At 45.3% G+C, this 18,120-nt stretch overlaps 1 protein-coding gene across 10 annotated transcripts in view; it reads right to left on the minus strand.

Moving 5' to 3' along the window:
- Window positions 1-18,120, minus strand: part of crybg1a (crystallin beta-gamma domain containing 1a) — a 37,611-nt gene that overhangs the window by 1,774 nt on the left and 17,717 nt on the right. For 5 of the 10 annotated variants that reach the window (XM_061795015.1, XM_061795014.1, XM_061795016.1 and 2 more), the window contains exons 3-22: window positions 15,567-16,870; window positions 11,968-12,986; window positions 7,890-11,392; window positions 7,603-7,641; window positions 7,393-7,511; window positions 7,067-7,244; window positions 6,206-6,345; window positions 5,789-5,915; window positions 5,676-5,711; window positions 4,726-4,874; window positions 4,526-4,652; window positions 4,299-4,444; window positions 3,266-3,392; window positions 3,164-3,190; window positions 2,547-2,659; window positions 2,218-2,350; window positions 1,976-2,115; window positions 1,497-1,620; window positions 1,232-1,393; window positions 58-220 (exon numbers count right to left, since the gene is read on the minus strand). In XM_061795015.1, coding sequence (XP_061650999.1) covers window positions 58-220; window positions 1,232-1,393; window positions 1,497-1,620; window positions 1,976-2,115; window positions 2,218-2,350; window positions 2,547-2,659; window positions 3,164-3,190; window positions 3,266-3,392; window positions 4,299-4,444; window positions 4,526-4,652; window positions 4,726-4,874; window positions 5,676-5,711; window positions 5,789-5,915; window positions 6,206-6,345; window positions 7,067-7,244; window positions 7,393-7,511; window positions 7,603-7,641; window positions 7,890-11,392; window positions 11,968-12,986; window positions 15,567-16,870 — 7,876 coding nt within the window. The other 5 variants (XM_061795017.1, XR_009791465.1, XR_009791466.1 and 2 more) reach the window with 5 other exon arrangements.

Consider the following 18,120-nt stretch of genomic DNA (forward strand, 5'->3'; position numbering starts at 1 on the left):
AATACCTTCAGTGAATAACTCAAGACATGCGATCAACTCTCGACAGGGGAATCTGACCTTTGACCTCGAGGACCAGGCCAGGTTGGAAGTGGCAGCGCACGAGACCGTCCGAGGTGACCTCCCACAGCTGATTGGCTTTTCCTCCCTCCGGCGACACACAAAGCCGACTGCCTGCCATCATCACGTTGCCTGTGGTCCCCAGTCCACAGTCCTCCGCCAGCTGGAAGCAAACAGGAAGCAGCGCGCACACGTTCGTCAGTCAGCTACTTGGGATCAACCGGAGAAAACACGGACTCAATATTACGAACTGAAAATTCAACATCTGTCGCTGAATCCACTTCCTGTAAAATATTCAAAGACATCCAGCTACATACGGAAAGAGCAAAATAACTCATTTCCTGCTAACGCAATGATGTCAAAGAAAAAGAGTGAAGAAGCTGCTTAAGGATTCAGCCGTTCTATTAGCTTGAAATGTCAAACTGCTTCCAAAATCGAAATAGTTTGCCTCCTACAGAACACACGTGAACCTGTTTCCTTTCTTTTCTTTGTCTTCCACAATTCCGTTTTGTTTTTTGTTGTTTTTTTCACAATGAAACTCTTTGACTTCATAAATCATTTTAAGTATGTACGGTGCTTAACATGTGTTAGACAACCACCAGTGTGAGGTTTATGTCACTGCTGCCCTAAATTAACAGCACGGGCATTTATCAAAATCATTGTTTAAATGTATGTGATGATTAATACAACAGTATGTAGACATTCTTTAATAGAAATCTATTATTATCATCAATTCATTTTCAAACGTACAGTTTTTCAAAAACATATTTCATCATTTCAAGATGTCAAACTTCGGTTATATACTTGATTTCCTTGATCAGAAAAATCTGGTTTTAGCGGTTGGATGTAATGCTTGATTCACTCCTGACTTTTCCTCGTGAGCTGGTTCAAACGGGGGGGGGGAACGGGAAATTCATTTTGAAATTGCTCCAAATGGTAAAACATCGAGCGCTCACTGAAATTGAAAAGGTCAGCATTAAAGCACTTCACGTGGATGTTCTCGTCATCGTTAGGACAGGTGTTTTTTTTTTTGTATGTGTGTGTGTTGGTGTAAATATCCAACTGATGTATTTAACAATATGCATTTACTGTAAGCACACCGAGTAGACTATACGGCCATGAAGGTCGCGAGCACTTTCACATGCCGATTCGGTAGTCTGTCCATACTGACTACCTTGCAGGTAAGATGACCGTCTCGGTAGAGCCAGAGTTGCTCTTCGCCGCCTGTGTCTTCCACGGCCTGCACCCTCATCAGCTGGACGTCATCCGGCGCCCCCCCCGTCAGCGACATCAGACATCCCGTCTCGTTGTTCCGCAGACGGATACCGATCCGTTTCTGTCGGCGAAGCGTATCGGCGACGCCGAACTTGATTTACTGATACAGTTACAGATAAATCCCCCCTTGCGTCACAATAAGCGTGACAAACGATGCTCCATACCTGCAGCAACGGCCGCAGCGATCCGATTCCCTTCCATCCGCTGAACTTGCACCAGTCGACCACTCGGCCTGGCCGCAGCAGGACCTGTCGACCGCGATGGTTGCTGCCTTCGTACAACACCCACCTCGACAAATACGGGACAATGTGAGAAAAGTGAACGTCAAATGAAAAAGTCTATAGTCTACAGTTGAGCTCCCTGTAATAGGCTGCTACTCAGAGAGATATGTTACAACCCTGGCAGGACTAGTAAGATTAAAAGTGCATTGCCACGTGATCTTTTACAGTTTATTCACTTTAACATAGCTCTTGGAAATTTAGAATCAAAGCTTGCCAATACTTCAAGACATACAGTCAAAAAGATGACATTGAAGAATTGCGGTACTGTTCGAAGTATGGTTCAGTTCTTGTCAGATGAGAGGAAAATGCACACAAACCCCAGCAATTACAAGCGCAACCTTAGGAGGAGGTAGGATACGTACTTTCCGCCCTCCACCACCAGAGAGCGTATGCGAGCACCCCAGCCCGCTCGGTGCAGGTTCACCACCTCCCGAGTCAGCACCACACTGCGACCTGCGCAGCCCACCTTGCTGAACAGCAAGAGGGAGGGGAGCGACAACTCCTACACGAGAAAGCAGAGAGCTTTATTACTAGCGTGCAAAATGACACAAAGTCAGTGCACAGAACAAGATACCGTCCGCTCACACGCAAACAAAGCACTTACATGGCCAACAGTTCGCACGGAACGGACCCTCACGTCTGATGACAAGAAGCCCATGAATTCAGTGTCGGGGTATTCTCCTTCCTCCAGTAAGTACATGTTGTCAGAGAAGTTTCTGCCTTCATAAGTGATCCAGCTGATGCGTGAATCAAGATACACTCACATTAGTCAGTCTTGTGTCATGATGAGGAATATTTGCATTTCCAATATGTTGACATTTGATTGCCTCAAATGTGCTCATTGGTGACGGTGACGGTGACCGTGACCTCGCAAATGTACCAAGCACCCTTTGGCTGCGGTGTTGAATATCAATTCACTTGTGGCTCCTATACCTGCCAGCCAGCACCTTACAGGACCTGGGCACAAAGTCCTCATCCAAAGCTGCTGCACTGTCCTCCAGAATCACCAGCTCACCCTTAAAGTCGGGCTCAGAGAACAGCTTCGCCTAGACAGCAATACGGCGCAACGTTATGGGGGTGGGACACACACACACACACACACACGAGATGAAACATTAGCTCACATACAAATGCCATCGAAAACACCTCCGAGAAAGTATTAGACGCCACGGAGATTCCACAGTATGGTGTGATTAGTGCATCTGCCTCACAGTCAAGGGTTGTAGGTTTGAATCTCTGGGGATTCAGGTATCCTTCCACATTCACTTTCAAAAAGACCCAAGTGACAATTGGTCACCATCGGGGTCTTGATCCAGAATGATTTGTCTTTCTTCCTTTCAGCAAAACATTTGGTGTACTATGCTACGAAATGTGAAAATGTGTTACAGCATGCGTTTGATTGGGAGCCGGGTCAAAATCTGCGACCACTGGCATCACAGGCGCTCTCTGGATTCACGGGCACAAATTCCCACACATCACGCTTGCATTTGACACAATCAAGACTTTTTGTCCCTATCCTATGCAGTAGGGGAAATGTTTGTGCTGCAAACCTTGAACCGAGACTCCAACAATGTTTCCTGCAAAATAAGAAGAGAAAGAATCTGAATGAGGGTTCTGAACAAGTCAAGCGACGTATCTATTCATATTCTTACATTGAAGACCGGCTGGATTGATGATATCTTGCAATTCTGCGCACCCCAGTCTTCCGGACACGAGTACGAGCCTCTCTCCAGGATGTAGCGCTCGCCGCTGAACGCGGGATTCTCAAATGCCACCCAGCTGTCGCCAAGAGAAGAAAAACACATCCAGGAAAACCTTCGCTATCTCGTCCCTCCTACCATAGAAGAAAACATCCAAGTAAAGTCCATTTTCATTGGTCAAGGAAGGTTGCCGGGGTGCTACACTCTGACCACCACCCAACCACTACTACGATTCAATCCACAGAACAAATGTTGTTGTACGTGTTACATATGACCAATAAAATACCTTCATTTTGCATATCCTTTGAAATGAATATGGCTTGTGATAGATTCAAATTTGATAGATTCAAATTTGCTCTCAATGGCGAATGACACCTTAGCTCTGTAAAATATTTATGGCTGTATTCTAGCAATCAACCTGATTTATATGAGTATGCGCACTTGCAACATGGATGTGAAGAAATAAATAATGGGGGGGGGGGAATGCTTCATCAATCAATTACTTTGACAAGAATGATCAACTGGTAAAAGAAGGTCCAATATTGTGGAGACTCGTTCAATGCAAATATTTAAGCGCGGGAAATGAAAACTATTCAAAACATCAGGAGACAGCGGCGCTAACGTCTTCGGGGCTGTTTGTATGCACCATCGAGGTGTGTTGAGTGTTTGAACAGTGACGGAACTCTTAGTCATGTTTGTAAGAAGAATAAGTAGCGCACACCTAAAACTGCAAGTGTGTGCATGAACGGACACAAACAGAACATTTGATGTTACCCCGAGATCGGGGCCGATTTTGACATTCTGAAAGTCGACTATTGAGTGTCTTCTCCTTCTTTCCAGTCCTTTTCACTCTGAACGGAGCCTTAGTCAGCACAATGGGAGGGAGAGGCTTCGAAGCTCAATGATTTATGTTGACAACCCCAAAGTGGAAAAGCAAAAAAAGCAAAAAAAGCAAAAATAACAAAATCGGGAGCGTTTGACTTACACCCCACTCAGGACGTTGATGGACTGGGTTTTTCCGCCGTGGCCGATATCGTCCATGTTGATAACGGGCCCCATCAAATCCACACTGAGACCCCGCTCATCCAAATTGGGCTCACTGAACAATTGAATGTGCGGGGACAGGAAATCCTTGGGGAGATAAAAAAATCAAACAAGATGTATGTTTTTTTTTTTTCCCATTAAGGCGCTAAGGAATCAAATCAAGCTTACAGTCCTAACGGGCCGAATTGAGAGAAGACCATCCTCGGATCCGCCCCAATCACTGCAATGAGGATACTCTCCTTCCTCCAGGACGTATTGTTGACCCTCAAAGTCTTCCTCTTGATAGCCAACCCAGCTACCGGACAGAAGGTATTTGAGACATTTCTAACATCGGGAATATACACATATCTACGAACTCAAATACTCACAGACCACCAAGTATCTTGAGCGAGCCGACTGCAGAGATTGTCTTCTTGCTGCCTCGCTCTGCTTCTGCCTCTTCCGCACTCAAGTTGGACAAGTCGCCATCCACCTCTAAACAGTCGCCCTCAAAATCGGGCTTCTCGAACACGAGCGCCTGAACCGGCCAAAAAGGAAGCAATGAAAAGATGCCCTCTGGATTTGTTTCCTGGACCGTGAGCGAGCGACGGCGGAGTGCAACTGGACGGATCAGAACAGTCGATGTGGGAATTTGCGCCACAGGCAGCACCTTTTCAACCTTATTCTCTGAAAGAATAACGGTGGAAATTGCTCCGAGACCAATACAGTTGCAATGGAAAATACAACGTGTATCACAAAGCTCGCAAGACTAAGCAGCGGGAACAATATTGCCGTACGTACCCGTTTCGCATTCGCCGTCCATTCATCGGTTAAATATGTCAACGATCAGAGTCACGCCTTCTTCGACATGAAGTGAACTTGCACGGCCGAGCAGCCGAGTTTAACCCCCAAGTTAATGATTCACAGAACGAACACGTGGGGAATTTGACGGTCTTATCTTGAAGCCGTTGTCAAGCGCCAGAAGGAGCAGTAGCAGTAGCAAGTCAGCTCCGTTACAGCTGCTGTCAGATTGGATCATTCGAGACTTCTCCCCTCACGAAGAACTCGCCCCTTTTTGGTGTTGATGTCTGTTTATTGCCGACTGAAACGGCAAGATAACTGTGTGAGATTCGAATTGCTTATTTGCATTCTAGTAGTGCTTAATTCACACGAACGTAGGACAGGTTATACGTTGATATTTTCCGCTTTGCTGCAGCAGTCTTATCTCATATTATTGACATGGGCTCCAGATTGCAAAATGTCTTGTCAAACTGTTTACAATCAATATTTCCTGTACGATACATATAATGTAACAGTTGCCATCTACTCGAATACAAACCTCGACCTCTTTGGGATGTTCCACCTTTATTGCTCCCTGCAAAGACCGTCGGAATTTGTCAATACCCAAAATGACACAAATGCGATAGCGTGCGAGGCGTCTGCTGTACTTACAATTCGAAGGGGCCTGAGCGAGCCAACAAAGGGCTGAGGGAATCCCCAGGTGTCTGAACAAGGAAACTCGCCCGCTTCCAGCACTCCTACGAAACCTCGAAAGCCAGAATCACTGTACACGAGCCAGCTAAACACACAAGACGTGGAGAGAAAGTTCTTCTGAAAAGACAGTAGTCGGTATGAGCTCCTAGTCATTGTAATGATTCTCTTTTCCTAATAATGATGATGATGATGATGATCCCGTGCTCAACCTGGTGGCTAGCCTTACAAACAGATGTTGCACTGAGATCACTTGCCACTGTTTTCAAGGTGCTAACGGTAAATGGAAGGAAAAAGACGGCATTCTGGAGAACAGTTTTTGAAAACAGGTGCAAGTAACATCGCATCTTCAGGTAGGCAACAGTTGCGTCAACTTACACTCCAGAATGGACCTTTATGGAACCAGTGGCCTGGGGGATCCCAAAGGAGCCAACTTCAACTGTGTCATCACAGTAAGATGAGACCCTTCCCAAACCATTCACTTCTGTAAACAGGTCGATTCTGGGCTGGGTGTAGTCCTGCAACAAACAGCAGAATGCAAACGCTCCCGGTAATAATGACAAAAGTCCAGCTCTTCAACAGAAACGCTCTGTTTGTTGGGCTGCCGCGTTTGGAGCGACACAACTCCAGTTGCTCCAATCGCAAAATGATCCATTTTTCTTATGGGACGAAGGGTTCAAACTGTAATTTAGGTCGCACATCAACTCTCTAATTGTGCTTTTAACATTGCATATTCAACAAGCTAAATGAACAAATGAAAGCATTCATGTACGACTAAAACTATCAAATGCACGGCAACGTGCATGCGTACTTTTTGATGGGAATGTTATGCCAAACACGGTTTTTGACATCGGAGCTCTGCCACACTGGTGTCTGAACGAAGTCAAATCGTTTTTCTTCTAAAAGGGTGTTTTCATTGTTACATGGTAACGGTCCCGAAATTGGCTTTGTGCCTTGATTTGCAATGATCAGCGCTGTAGGAAAGAAAGCACTGCATCCCAACGAATGGTGCTTGTGGTATTTTGGCGAAAAGGTTCGGAAATGTACGACGGCGGAACACCGCAAATGAATATGTGGGATAATCGGTTCAAATGCAGAATTGTTCGTCGGGGTACTTTTTATATCGGATGGCATTCGGATTGCGCAGATTTAAGGAGAGCGGTGGCCAATGTGTTCAAATAAGCAGCCATACAGACATGACGTGAGCTAGTGAGCGACAGATCCGAGGCAGCAACTTACGTCGACCGCCAGTCGAATAGAACCGATGGTCACGGGCGTCGGCGATGCTGGCTGACCTTTCTCGTCCAGAGTTGTCGGGGCACCGTCCTCAGCCCACATGTTCGCTATGTGATCCGTTTGACCTTCCTCCAGGGCAATGACACGGCCCTGGAAGCCCTTATGTTCATACAGGAGCCAACTAAATGGAAAACAACAGACTATTAGATTAAGCGGAGACGGATAGTAACGATACGCATCGGCTGCATTACCCCAGTCGAAGCACCGAGTAGTAGACCAAGTCAAAGTAACTCACGCAACTCGATTCATAAAGAGCAAAGCCTCCTCACCATCCTCTGATGACTCGCGCCAGGACGACAGGAGAGAGTTTCATCTGCGTGGCATCTTCGACGTCACTCCATAGTTCATAGACTTCAGCGCCCAGGTTATCGTGTCCATGTATGAAAATCTGGAGCGGCCGGAAAACAGAGGTGTTGCTACAATCTGAAGTGGCGGCACCGCTTTAATGACAAATCTAGTGATGTAACATTCACTTGTACCTTTCCGGGTCTTTTGTGGAACCCTTTCGCCACGGGTGTCTGCGAGGAAATTGTACGCGTTGGCAAAATCCAACACATAGTGTAAAAGTAAAATGCATTTGTGGTTATATGCCTTTCTCCTCGTAGTTTAACTTTAAGGTAGCCCCTGACACTGACACATCACATCCCAAAGGTCACTACTGCATCTATTGTACTACTACCATATCAAAGTCTCGGATGCATCTTTCCTTCTTGTTCGCATCACACGAGTGAAGAACTTTAGTTACTGTAAATAATCCAAGGCTTACCTTGGTGTTTTTCTTCCGAGGAGTCTTTGTGATGTATTGGGCGGGCGGAGGCAGCTCAGCATTATTGACTTTAGGCGTCCAAGCCTCGTCCATTGGAATAAGTCGGTCAGGATCCCGCTCGGTTTCAGGTGCCTTTGTGGAGTCCCGCTCAGCCTCAGACTCTCCTCTGTCGGCAAGCCTTTCCCCCCAACGACATTTTGGCGCTTTGATTTGTGAACACAAGGGCAGCGAAGGCGGGGAGGGGCTAACTGTTGACTCACTGGCAGCAGCTGTACAACCACTCACAGTACAGCCTGCACCTCTCCTGGTCACACCCTGCATATCTGATTCATGTTCCGGAAAGGTCGCATCAGCAGCTTCCTGCTCTCCAAACCAGGGCACATTTGTCTGTTGTTTGGACGAAGCGGTATTTTGGTCAGAGGCCGCTTCCTCTTTGCTCCTCTTGCTGGTCCGAGGGGAACTCAGTAAGTTCGAGAGGATGGATATCCTATCTAACCGGGATGGCGGCTTCCCTGGCCCCTCTCCATTGTTCTGCCCGATCGTTGACCCCTCTTTGACTTCAGATTTTCCTTTTTCCTCATCATGCCTTCGGTCTTTACCTGAGGGCGCGGAATTGACTGGTCCAGGTTTTTCCACGCTGCGTCCTGCCCGATTGGCCGCTTTTTGTTTTAACATCATCGCTGGAGATGGGTCCTTCAAAAGTTTGCCTTTCTTTCTCAAGCCAAACTGGAATTGTTCTGGATCAAAAGTTTTTTCAAAAGGATCCTCCCTAATGGCTGGCATAGCAAAAGGGGGAGATGGGGACTTCTTACGTGGGTGCTTCTTAGGAGGCAGTGGGAAGGGAATGCCGCCCGCTTTAATGCCCCTGATGAAATCCTCAAACTCGTCCGGTTCAAGAGATTCATTTAGTTTCTGTCTGTTGCCCTTTTTCTGTTCGTGAGGATGTTCCACGTTTAACCAGCTCGATGGCGACTCGTTCTTGAGCTGAATTCCCTGAGGTGGACTCAGTGATTTCAATGCAGTAGGAAGAGGGGATCCACCATTAAGTGGTGGTTTCCCTGGTTGTTGGGAAGCATTGAGGTTTTGAGCTGCTTTGTCGCTTTGTAGCGCATGTGTTGTCTTTGTTTTCTTTTCTTTGGCCTCTTTGGCATTCTGATCAAATAAACTATTTACAACGCCGGCGGCCGAGCCTCGTTGTTCTGTGACCTCAATCTGACTGGGCTTGAACTTCAGTTGCTCATCAGATACTTCTGTTTCTTTCACATCAGTGTCTCTTTTGCTTGAAGACCAACTTAAGTTTGCAGACATTTCCGAATCTTCGGCCATGTGCTCGATAGCTTCAGCTGTTACTCTTTTGGCTTTACTTTCTTGCTTTACGTTGAGCACTTTGCGATGAGTGTTTTCATCCCGTTTCTGGACCCCCTCGTGATCAGATCTGATGTTTGCAGAGCCCTCGCGCGCTTGGAAATGAACATTCGAATTCGATTCAGCATTTTCAATTGCGTGCCCAATTTCACATGTATTTGTGGCAGCTGGCATGACTTCTTCCAAACCTTTCGGGGGAGTCTCCTTTGTTTCCGTTTTTCGTCGAGAACTCTGTGTTGCCGCTATGTCAAGACTTTGGCTTCCCGGTGTTTTCTCAGCCTTCAATGCCTTTGCAGGATCAGCAATTTCATCGTGTTTGTCAACACTCATATGTCGTACTCCAACAGACTCCTGGCCTTCTCGGTGAATCATTTCAGAGTCGGGACTCTTGCGAGAACTTTCATTCCCTAAACTTTTGATTGATGCAACATTTATTTCCCTTTCATCTTCTTGAGTAAATTCAACTGTCTTTATTTCACGTTGACTCCCCCTTTTAACACAACTGTGCTTGTCCTGAATTTCGTTGCTACTCCTGGTTCCCTCATCTTGAGCTCGAGGTACTTTGGGTTCCAGTTGTTCTTGTATTGTTGAAGTACCCATTGGCTGCTTAAATTCATTGTCTACACTTGTTGCACTTTCTTCCAAAGAACCCTCAATAGCTTCTTTGGAATCAAACACCTCGGTTGTACTTCCATGTACTGCAGTTATTTCATCTGCTTCCAGGGCTTTACTACTCTTGTTCTTTTCTATGGTGTTCACCATTTGCATTAGCATTTCCTCTTCTGCAGCCAGCGGTAAATATTCATTTTGTGACGTCAGCTGGGTTGATTGATTTGGTTTGGCGATGTCTTTCACTGCTTCGTTTTCTGTGGCTTTGAGCTCTCTGATCCAGTTGTTGCCCAACACCGCTGTGTCATTCGGCTTTGATTCTTTTCCCTCCTTTTTAGACTCTTGCGCTTGTAAAAGAGGCTCTTTGTCCAGCTGGCTTTCAACATTCTTGAGAACTTCATAAAGAAGTTCATTCTGTGTGTCCAATGACTTTGTCGGTTTCCTCCCAACCTCTTGACTTTTCTGCTCCCCTGTAGCATTTCTCATTGAATCTATGGCCGGTGCGGACAGCAACATATTTTCATGAATTTTATTTGGAATTTGTTCCTCAATCGTTTCAAAATCTTCCATTTTATCACCAGTGTTTAAAGCTATTGAAGGTGTAGCTGAAAGAAGCCGTTTCCGCTCAGAATCATGGTCTTTTGAAACAGATTCCTTTGGATGAACATTTGTATTTTTAGCGCCTCCCTGGTGAGAGACTATAATGTTGTCACCCAAGGCAGGGTTCGCAGAACTATCCATTCGATTATCATGAGCTGCCTTAGCAGCCTGAGCCATCACGCCCGAATCGAGTTTTGGGTCATTCGTAAGCATGACTCTCTCTGGAAGTACGTTGTCCTTTCCATTCTCTGAAGACAATTGTGACGTTTGCACTTCCGGTGCAGCGCGATCACCTTTGAGATGAGATCCATTTTTCGGTAAAGGCTCCAATATCGGCCGTTGTAGGGCTTCATGCTCTTTTATCTGCCGGTTAGTCTCAGCACTGGGCACCTGGTTGGTCGGTGCTACCTCAGCCATGGCATCTTTATTTTCTGGTTTAACTTTGTGTTGAAGATTTACCGTAACCACTGTTTCATTATCCTTGATTATTTGAGTTTTTGAATTGTTTCCTTTAGGACGAGTTGGGGCCTCTTCTAACCCCTGGGGCCGTCTCACTTTCTCTTTGGTTTCACTGGCACAAGAATGATTTGTAAGTGTCGCACTCTTTTCTTTTTCGTTGTGAGACCCGGATTTAACCTCGAGAGTACCCACAGCGGAACTGTCTTTCCAACGATCCGCTGCAAGACTGTCTGTAGGTCTTACAGCTGTCTCTGTGTTACTGCTCGGATGTAAACGGTCCTGTTTCGATATAGACATGTTTGACGAATTATTGGTTGAAGTATGTTGAATTTTTCTTGAGTGAAGACTGGGCGAGCTCCTCTGGCTTCTCATTGGGAGCTTGCTTGGAGACGTGGGACCGGAACTGTTTAATGGAGTCTTCGGGTATTGTTTGAAAAGCTTGGAGTCGTCTTTATCTTGGCTGGTGGCAACTGGAAAGACGCATAGAAATCATCGAGTCACACAAAATGATATCCTCCAAGCCTTCCCAATATTTCAAGGAAGCTTGTACTTGTACACGCACTTCATAAACTACTTATCTCGAGTTGGGAAAATACGGAAAATGCAAAAATGAGCAGTTTTGACAACACGTGTAAGTATTTTGCGTTGCACGTCACAAAGGTAAACAGATTAGACACATGCAGGCATTCGAGAAGTGATGTCAGACTCAGTTGTGCACCTCTTGCGTTAGCATTTCCCCCACATCGGGGCTCGAATCCTACCGTGACCATCGGGTTCCAAAGCCCCAAGTTACAGGTGAGCTAATGCCACCCCAAGGTAACTGCTAAATGATAAGGAAGCAGGAAAATAGAGTCGGTTGGTTCCATATAGAGGACCCTAGTGACTACATTTGTTGTATAAGCTTATGCTGTAGTAAATAAGTGTCATAACCAAGTAGTCTGACAATTAACCTAACCCTGAATTCAGTTCCAATCCACTTTTCACAGTATATAAAGCCCCTTTGTAGCTTGAAACTTAAAAGACTCTGTCACAACAGTTCTTTTACCTTTCTCGGGACTTCCAGAGGGAGGAGGGATCTCACTCGCAGGTCTTTCCGCATGTGCTGCTTCTTGTTGGTCTGGGCACTTCTGGGCTTGTTTGTGACTGTCTCCTTGAGGAGATGTGACATTTGTGTAGTTGGCTTCACTGGTTTTAGGTACTTCATTGTTCAACTTTCGAGTTGGAGATGAAACAGGCAGCCGACTCTTTGACGTTAAGGAAGCAAGCTTATCCTGATAGGACTGCCCTATTTTAAGTCCCTCTTCCACTCCATTTACTGAGTCAATATGCTGAAGAACGTCATTCATACCCTTTGGCTTTTCTTTCACATGATGTGGCAACGGGTTTAATGCTTGAGTGGGAGAAACGTCAGCCGAGGGAGCGTTTCCGCCCTTTTCCTCGTCAGAACATGTTTTCCCGACACCTTTGGCTGTAGACACGAAAGATTTCAAAGATTCAGTAGCCATTCTTGGGTTTTTCTGTAGTTTGGAAGTGGCCAAAGAGCCGTCAACACCTGTCGCGAGTGAGTTGATATCACCATCTGATATTTGCCTTTTGGGAATTTTAGACTTTGTGAGACCACTAGTAGATTTGTCTTTGGATGGTGTTATCAGACAAACTGTTTTCTCATGGCTTCGTTGCTTTAGTGGTGGTAGATCACTGGCTGTTGTAACTTGAATGTCCTCCGCGGAGCCCTTCGATTTCGTCGTCACATTTTTGGCCTTGCCTACCGCCGCTGTTGCCGAGGGCCTTGTTACGCTTCCGACGGTACGCCGCTTTTCAGCTGCTACTCCTGGTTTAGAGGCCGTTGCCTGGTTAATCCCATTGCCTCTTATTCCAGATAGTTTCACCCGGTACATAGCAGGGGTTACAGAAGTACCCTCAATTTCAGATGTCTGACAGACAGTTTTTCCTTCAATTAAAAGTTCAGATGTGTTTCTGTCTTCAGTTACATCAAATGGTTTGAATGATGTTGAGTCTGCATGTTTGTTTTCATCAGAGTTGTGGTTTTGAAGTTGTAGCAATCTGGATAGAAAGACCAAAGAATACATGAGTAGATACACTCAGGTTTCGAGTTAACGTCCGAGTCAAATCCCCACAAAGAGAAAACATTTCCTGAGCTTTGGGTTTTTGTTCAATTCTGTCATAGCTTGAAAATATTGCGGTTTCTCATGTAAAAAGTCTTGTTCATGGTAATGAGACCTTAAAGGGATTTTATTTTCAATCAAGTGCGCTCATCAATTGCCGCCACGACCGTTTATGATTTCATTCATTTGAATTATGTTGAGTGAACTGAATTTTTGTTTTCCTGAGGACGTTTTTTTTTTTTTTTTTTTTAAATGGAGGCGGCACGGTGGATGACTGGCTCACAGTTCTTGCAAGGATTTTCCAGGGATCTCATTTGATCAGTGTGCCGCGTCTCTGTGGGTGTGTTGGTGAAGCGCTTCCACACACAGTGAATCAAAAGTACGAATCCTGTCTTGTTGCTTGCTGATACATTTTCATTGTGGTGCTAACACCCGCCGCCCTGCTCACGACCCAGCGAACCGCTGGCAGAATGGCGTTTGCTTCGTAGACAGTTAACCGTTTATCACATGCGCTAGCCAGCAAGCTACCGAGCTAGTGAGCCAAGGGCCGGAGCTAAAAAGATCACTCGACTGTGGCGACATTTTCCCCACATAACACACACACACACACACACACACACGCGGGAAAGTTAACTGTTTGTTAACCATTACCACAGCAGCACACGGTATCGATATTCAGGCAGTAGTTGACTTCAGCAAACTCATTTTGGGCATCATTTGATTGACAGGTGAAGAGGCAGCAGAAATGATACAGTACATAACAAAACAACATTCATCAAATAAATAAAAAATAAAGACTAAAAAATAACAGTGATATTACAATGTATGGCATCTGATATAAAGATGCTTTTGAGGACATACACGGTGGGTTTGTTTTTTGAATGATTCAGTTTTGGGCCTCTTTAGTGGGTTAATGACTCCAGACCTATGTAGCAAATGTTTAGCATTTAAGTGCAATTTTTGCAAACAGAACCTGAGTCAGATTTTTTTATTTTGTGATTTATGGCAGATATGTTTGTATTGTTTTATATTACATTGCCAATGTTCAATGTTCTTGAGAATTGAAAGTTCATTGTTCTTAAAAAGGATGTCCTTGAATTACTATGCGGTATAATATCATTATATGAGTGGCATAAAGAAAACAGCAACTACGCTATCGGTTATCGTGATAGTTTTGGGGAAAATAGATCGTGCGAAAAAATTGCTCTCACGGCAGGCTGAAACAGTGCAAGAGCAGTGTATTGCATAAAAAATATTGTAAAATATTAAAATTCGGCAATATAGTGGGAGCGCGAAGCAACAATCGTCATACGGCGGCGGATTACTGTATCTGTACACTGTGATGGTAAGTTGCAAGGACTCGCTGTTCCAGGGCTGGGACTCGTTGTTTACAGACATGTGCATCCTGGGACTCACATAGTCTCAAGTGTAAACTGATCTATAATATAGAACTAGGGAGAGGTTCATCCATTCCAATGTCTGCCACAGCAGCAGGCAGAACGGAAGAAGTGAACCACAGAAGAACAAGAGGAAAAAACAAAAAAAACAAAAAAAAGAGGACAGCAAAAAGCAAGAGGACGAAAGTGGCAATGTCATACACACGGTTACGGCGTTACAAAACCGATTAGGGCAGAATTGTAGGGATATGTTGTCTTTATAACGGTGTGGGTGGGAAATTCATTCAAAATAATGACCTTGCAGAAAAAAAAAAGTGTGAATTTTTTTCACACTTTACCACTAATAATAGCAGTAATAATAATAGTAACCAAAATATATCGTTGATCTTGATGTTAACAATTTCTAATGCGCAAAAACCGAGTTCTTTTTGTATTCAAAATAAAAATTGTTGCAGTGCTTTAGGTGCATACCTCTGTATTTTATATTTACATTTTGATCGGCAATAAGAGTATTGTGATAATATCACTGATAAACAAGATCATTATGGTCACTACTAGGAATGTTTTGCTGTTACAAATGTGTTGCTAAGGAGTGGCTATAAACTTGGATAGTGTCCCTCCTTTGGTGAAATAAAGAATTATTTTTTTTTTTTTCCAATAATAAGGTAGTATTAAAAAAGCTCTTTGGAACTTGAGCCATAGTGCATTCCAGTGAAAGAAACCAAGTATTTTGGATTTAGCAACTCATTTTGAAGAATGCAAGAAAACTTAAGTGTGCACGCAGTCGTCACCTGTTGCCTCTCAACTTTTGTGTTGACCAACTTACTCAGTTGGTGAAGACACACACAGGAATGGGGACGGTTTCAACTCAAGTTGCAATTGTGCTAATTGCTTCTAAATTGATTTGAAGCTTTAGCTGTTCTAAAAGTGTCCTCACTCTGTATAATTAGACGCTGCTCAAAATAGAAATATTTCCGCGCCTCAGTCACCGTGCGGTGTTCTCTTCTGGTACAATAGCACATGGGAAGCCTAAGATCAGGTCCCACGAAAGCTTTAACGTTGTCGCTCACCTTTGTTTTTGTGTTTGAAACAGAAACCATAACAACATGGAGATTACTCACAGGTTCTCCTTTGTCTGCTCGGAAGTGGCTGCAGCGGAATCTGTGCTGTCCTCTTCTCCCACTTGATTTTTCTTTTCCAAACTTAGCTCTGGGCTAACGTGTACTTGATGGGACCCATCCTTGGGCTTTGAAGGCAGATTCACAGTCTTGCGTGTGACACAAGTTTCTTTTGAGCCTTGTTTCTTCTTGAGGGGGTGTTTCTTTGAGTCGGCGCCAGCGTCAGGCTCCTCCGCCTGCCGCCAAGTCGTTTTCAAATCCAGCATAGTTGGCGCAGAGGACAACTCCGCCAAGCTTCTCGTGGTTCCCGTCCTCTCCCGGGTAACTGACTCATCCTCAGGAAATACCGTGACAGGTATGGCCAGCACGGGAGGCGAAAGCGGTACGCCGTCCTCCTCCCTATCCCCTCTCATATCCCCCTCCCACCCTATTCTCTCCTCCTCTCCAAGGTGAGTATCGACTAATATGGCTTTGAAGAGTTGAGTAGGTGATTCGCCAGCCGGTACTTGGTCTCTTTCCTGTGAACGGCTTTGTGCGGAACTTTCCCTGCCAACATCTGGTGGACCCTCATGTTGAGTTGACAAGGCGCGAGTTCCGGGTAATTTCGAGCCCGAGGTTATTCCCTTTAGGGTCGTGCTGTGCTGGACTGATGTTTTTGCTGACGTTACGTTAGGTGACTTCGGGAGTGTAGCGTTGTTGGGAAAGGGAATTTGAAGTGGTGGCACGTTGGTCGGGCGATCACCACCACCCTTAGTCGAACCTTCTGCCTTCTTCTCTGCGATAGCCTCCAAATCCATCTGCAGCCTCTTGCTTATCTCCTCCGCCACCGACTCTGCAAATCCAACCTCGGATTTTGTATCTGAACATGGCAAAGTGGCGGTTGCAAAGTCCAAAGCGGTGGGGGTCACATTCCCTGAATGCTTTTGGCCCAGGAACCCGGGAACCTCCTTCACACTGCTACAGCCGCTGCTGTTAGAGTCCGCAAAGGGAATATCCGCTTCATCAGACAACAGAGAAACCACACTCGAGGCACTGCGGCTGGAGCTTCCGCTGAGGTTGTTGCCACTCTCCACTCCTCCTCGGAGTTCTGTCTCTTTCGGCTTGTCGTCTTTTCGCGAGGGAGTGGGAGTCTTTGAGCCGCCTTCCCGTCTAAGCAAGGGTGAATGTGGAGACAGAGGGGGCGATGGGGAACCCGGACCACTCGCGTTGACTGAAGAGTCTGAAGTCCGGTCGCCTCGGCTCTTCCTCTTCTTGGGGTTGAGGAAGCGACCGAGACGATCCAACACACCCCTTTTCTCCTCTGAACTCTAAAAAGGACGCAGGAGATGCAAACACGAGACAAATGTCAAAGTGGTGACAGTGGCAACACCCGATATAATCTGTCGCCGATCCGTCCATCATGCATCTAAAAGCAAAAATGCAATATGTAAATCATTCAGAAATAGGGGTCATGAATGAAACGCTCTGCTCGTTAAAAAATAAAAGATGCAGTAAGTGATCCAAATCTGAAAACAATGTACCAGATGTAATTACTTACAGTATGATGACCCAAATTCCTTTACTTTGTTATTTTGGATACATTTTCTCCCAAATAAACCAACACTTTGAAGGACACACATACAGACAGTACTACCAATCGAATGAAATCCAATCAAATCGGCTATTTGAAGTGTTCTCACATTAAAAAAGACAACGATCATTTCGTTTTATTTTGATCATACTGGGAAGTCTTTTCAAGACACTTTTCTCTCTCTCGTCACGAGGTGCACATTTGTACAAGAAGTCAGTATGTTACGGTGCACTTCTACAAACAAAACTGAAAATAATACACATTCTGCTGCAATGTGGAAATCTCGAAGACACAAAACATTACTATATCTAAGTAACGACATACACTAGATTATTAGACTGTTGAAGTGCAAGTCGAGTTGATGTGTCTTTTCATTTGAAAGTAGAGAAGTGTTACAAGCAGGAAGAGCTGTGACCAAAATGCGACTTGACGACTTATCGTTGATTCCAGCATTTTAGAGCCGAATGCAAACGTAATAAGCACACTGCTGACTGCGAGCCGCCATATTACTCACAGCCCAATGAGGACAGTGGAAGAAAGAAAGTTACGCACCATTTGACTCGCTGTAATAGTTGAAAGCAAAAGGAGTTCCAACGGCACAGACAATCCCCCAAGTGACTGCGGTACAACCAATAGGAACCATATCAATACGTAGTGAGTTAGTCCTGCCCCCCCCCGTGACCACGAGCGGCACCGGCGGCTTGTGGCTCTGCGAGCGGAGCGTCTGTCTCGAGGGCGTGGCCGTCCGTTCGCATTCACGGCGACATCGTAGAAGCGTCTGCGAAAATGACGGCTCACGCGGAAAACGTGAAATGAGAAGGGCCCACCCTTCCTCAATCCGAAGAGACAGCGATACATCTCGTATTTCTCGTCTAGATTTATCAGGCAGCACTTGTGAAACGGTCATTCCACGACAACAATGAGGTTGAATTCCAATTCGTGAATATACTGGACACCGATTGCTCAGGGTTGTGTGTCATTTCTTTT

The sequence above is a fragment of the Phyllopteryx taeniolatus genome, chromosome 13 (genome assembly GCF_024500385.1).
Source record: "Phyllopteryx taeniolatus isolate TA_2022b chromosome 13, UOR_Ptae_1.2, whole genome shotgun sequence".
NCBI lineage: Eukaryota > Metazoa > Chordata > Actinopteri > Syngnathiformes > Syngnathidae > Phyllopteryx > Phyllopteryx taeniolatus.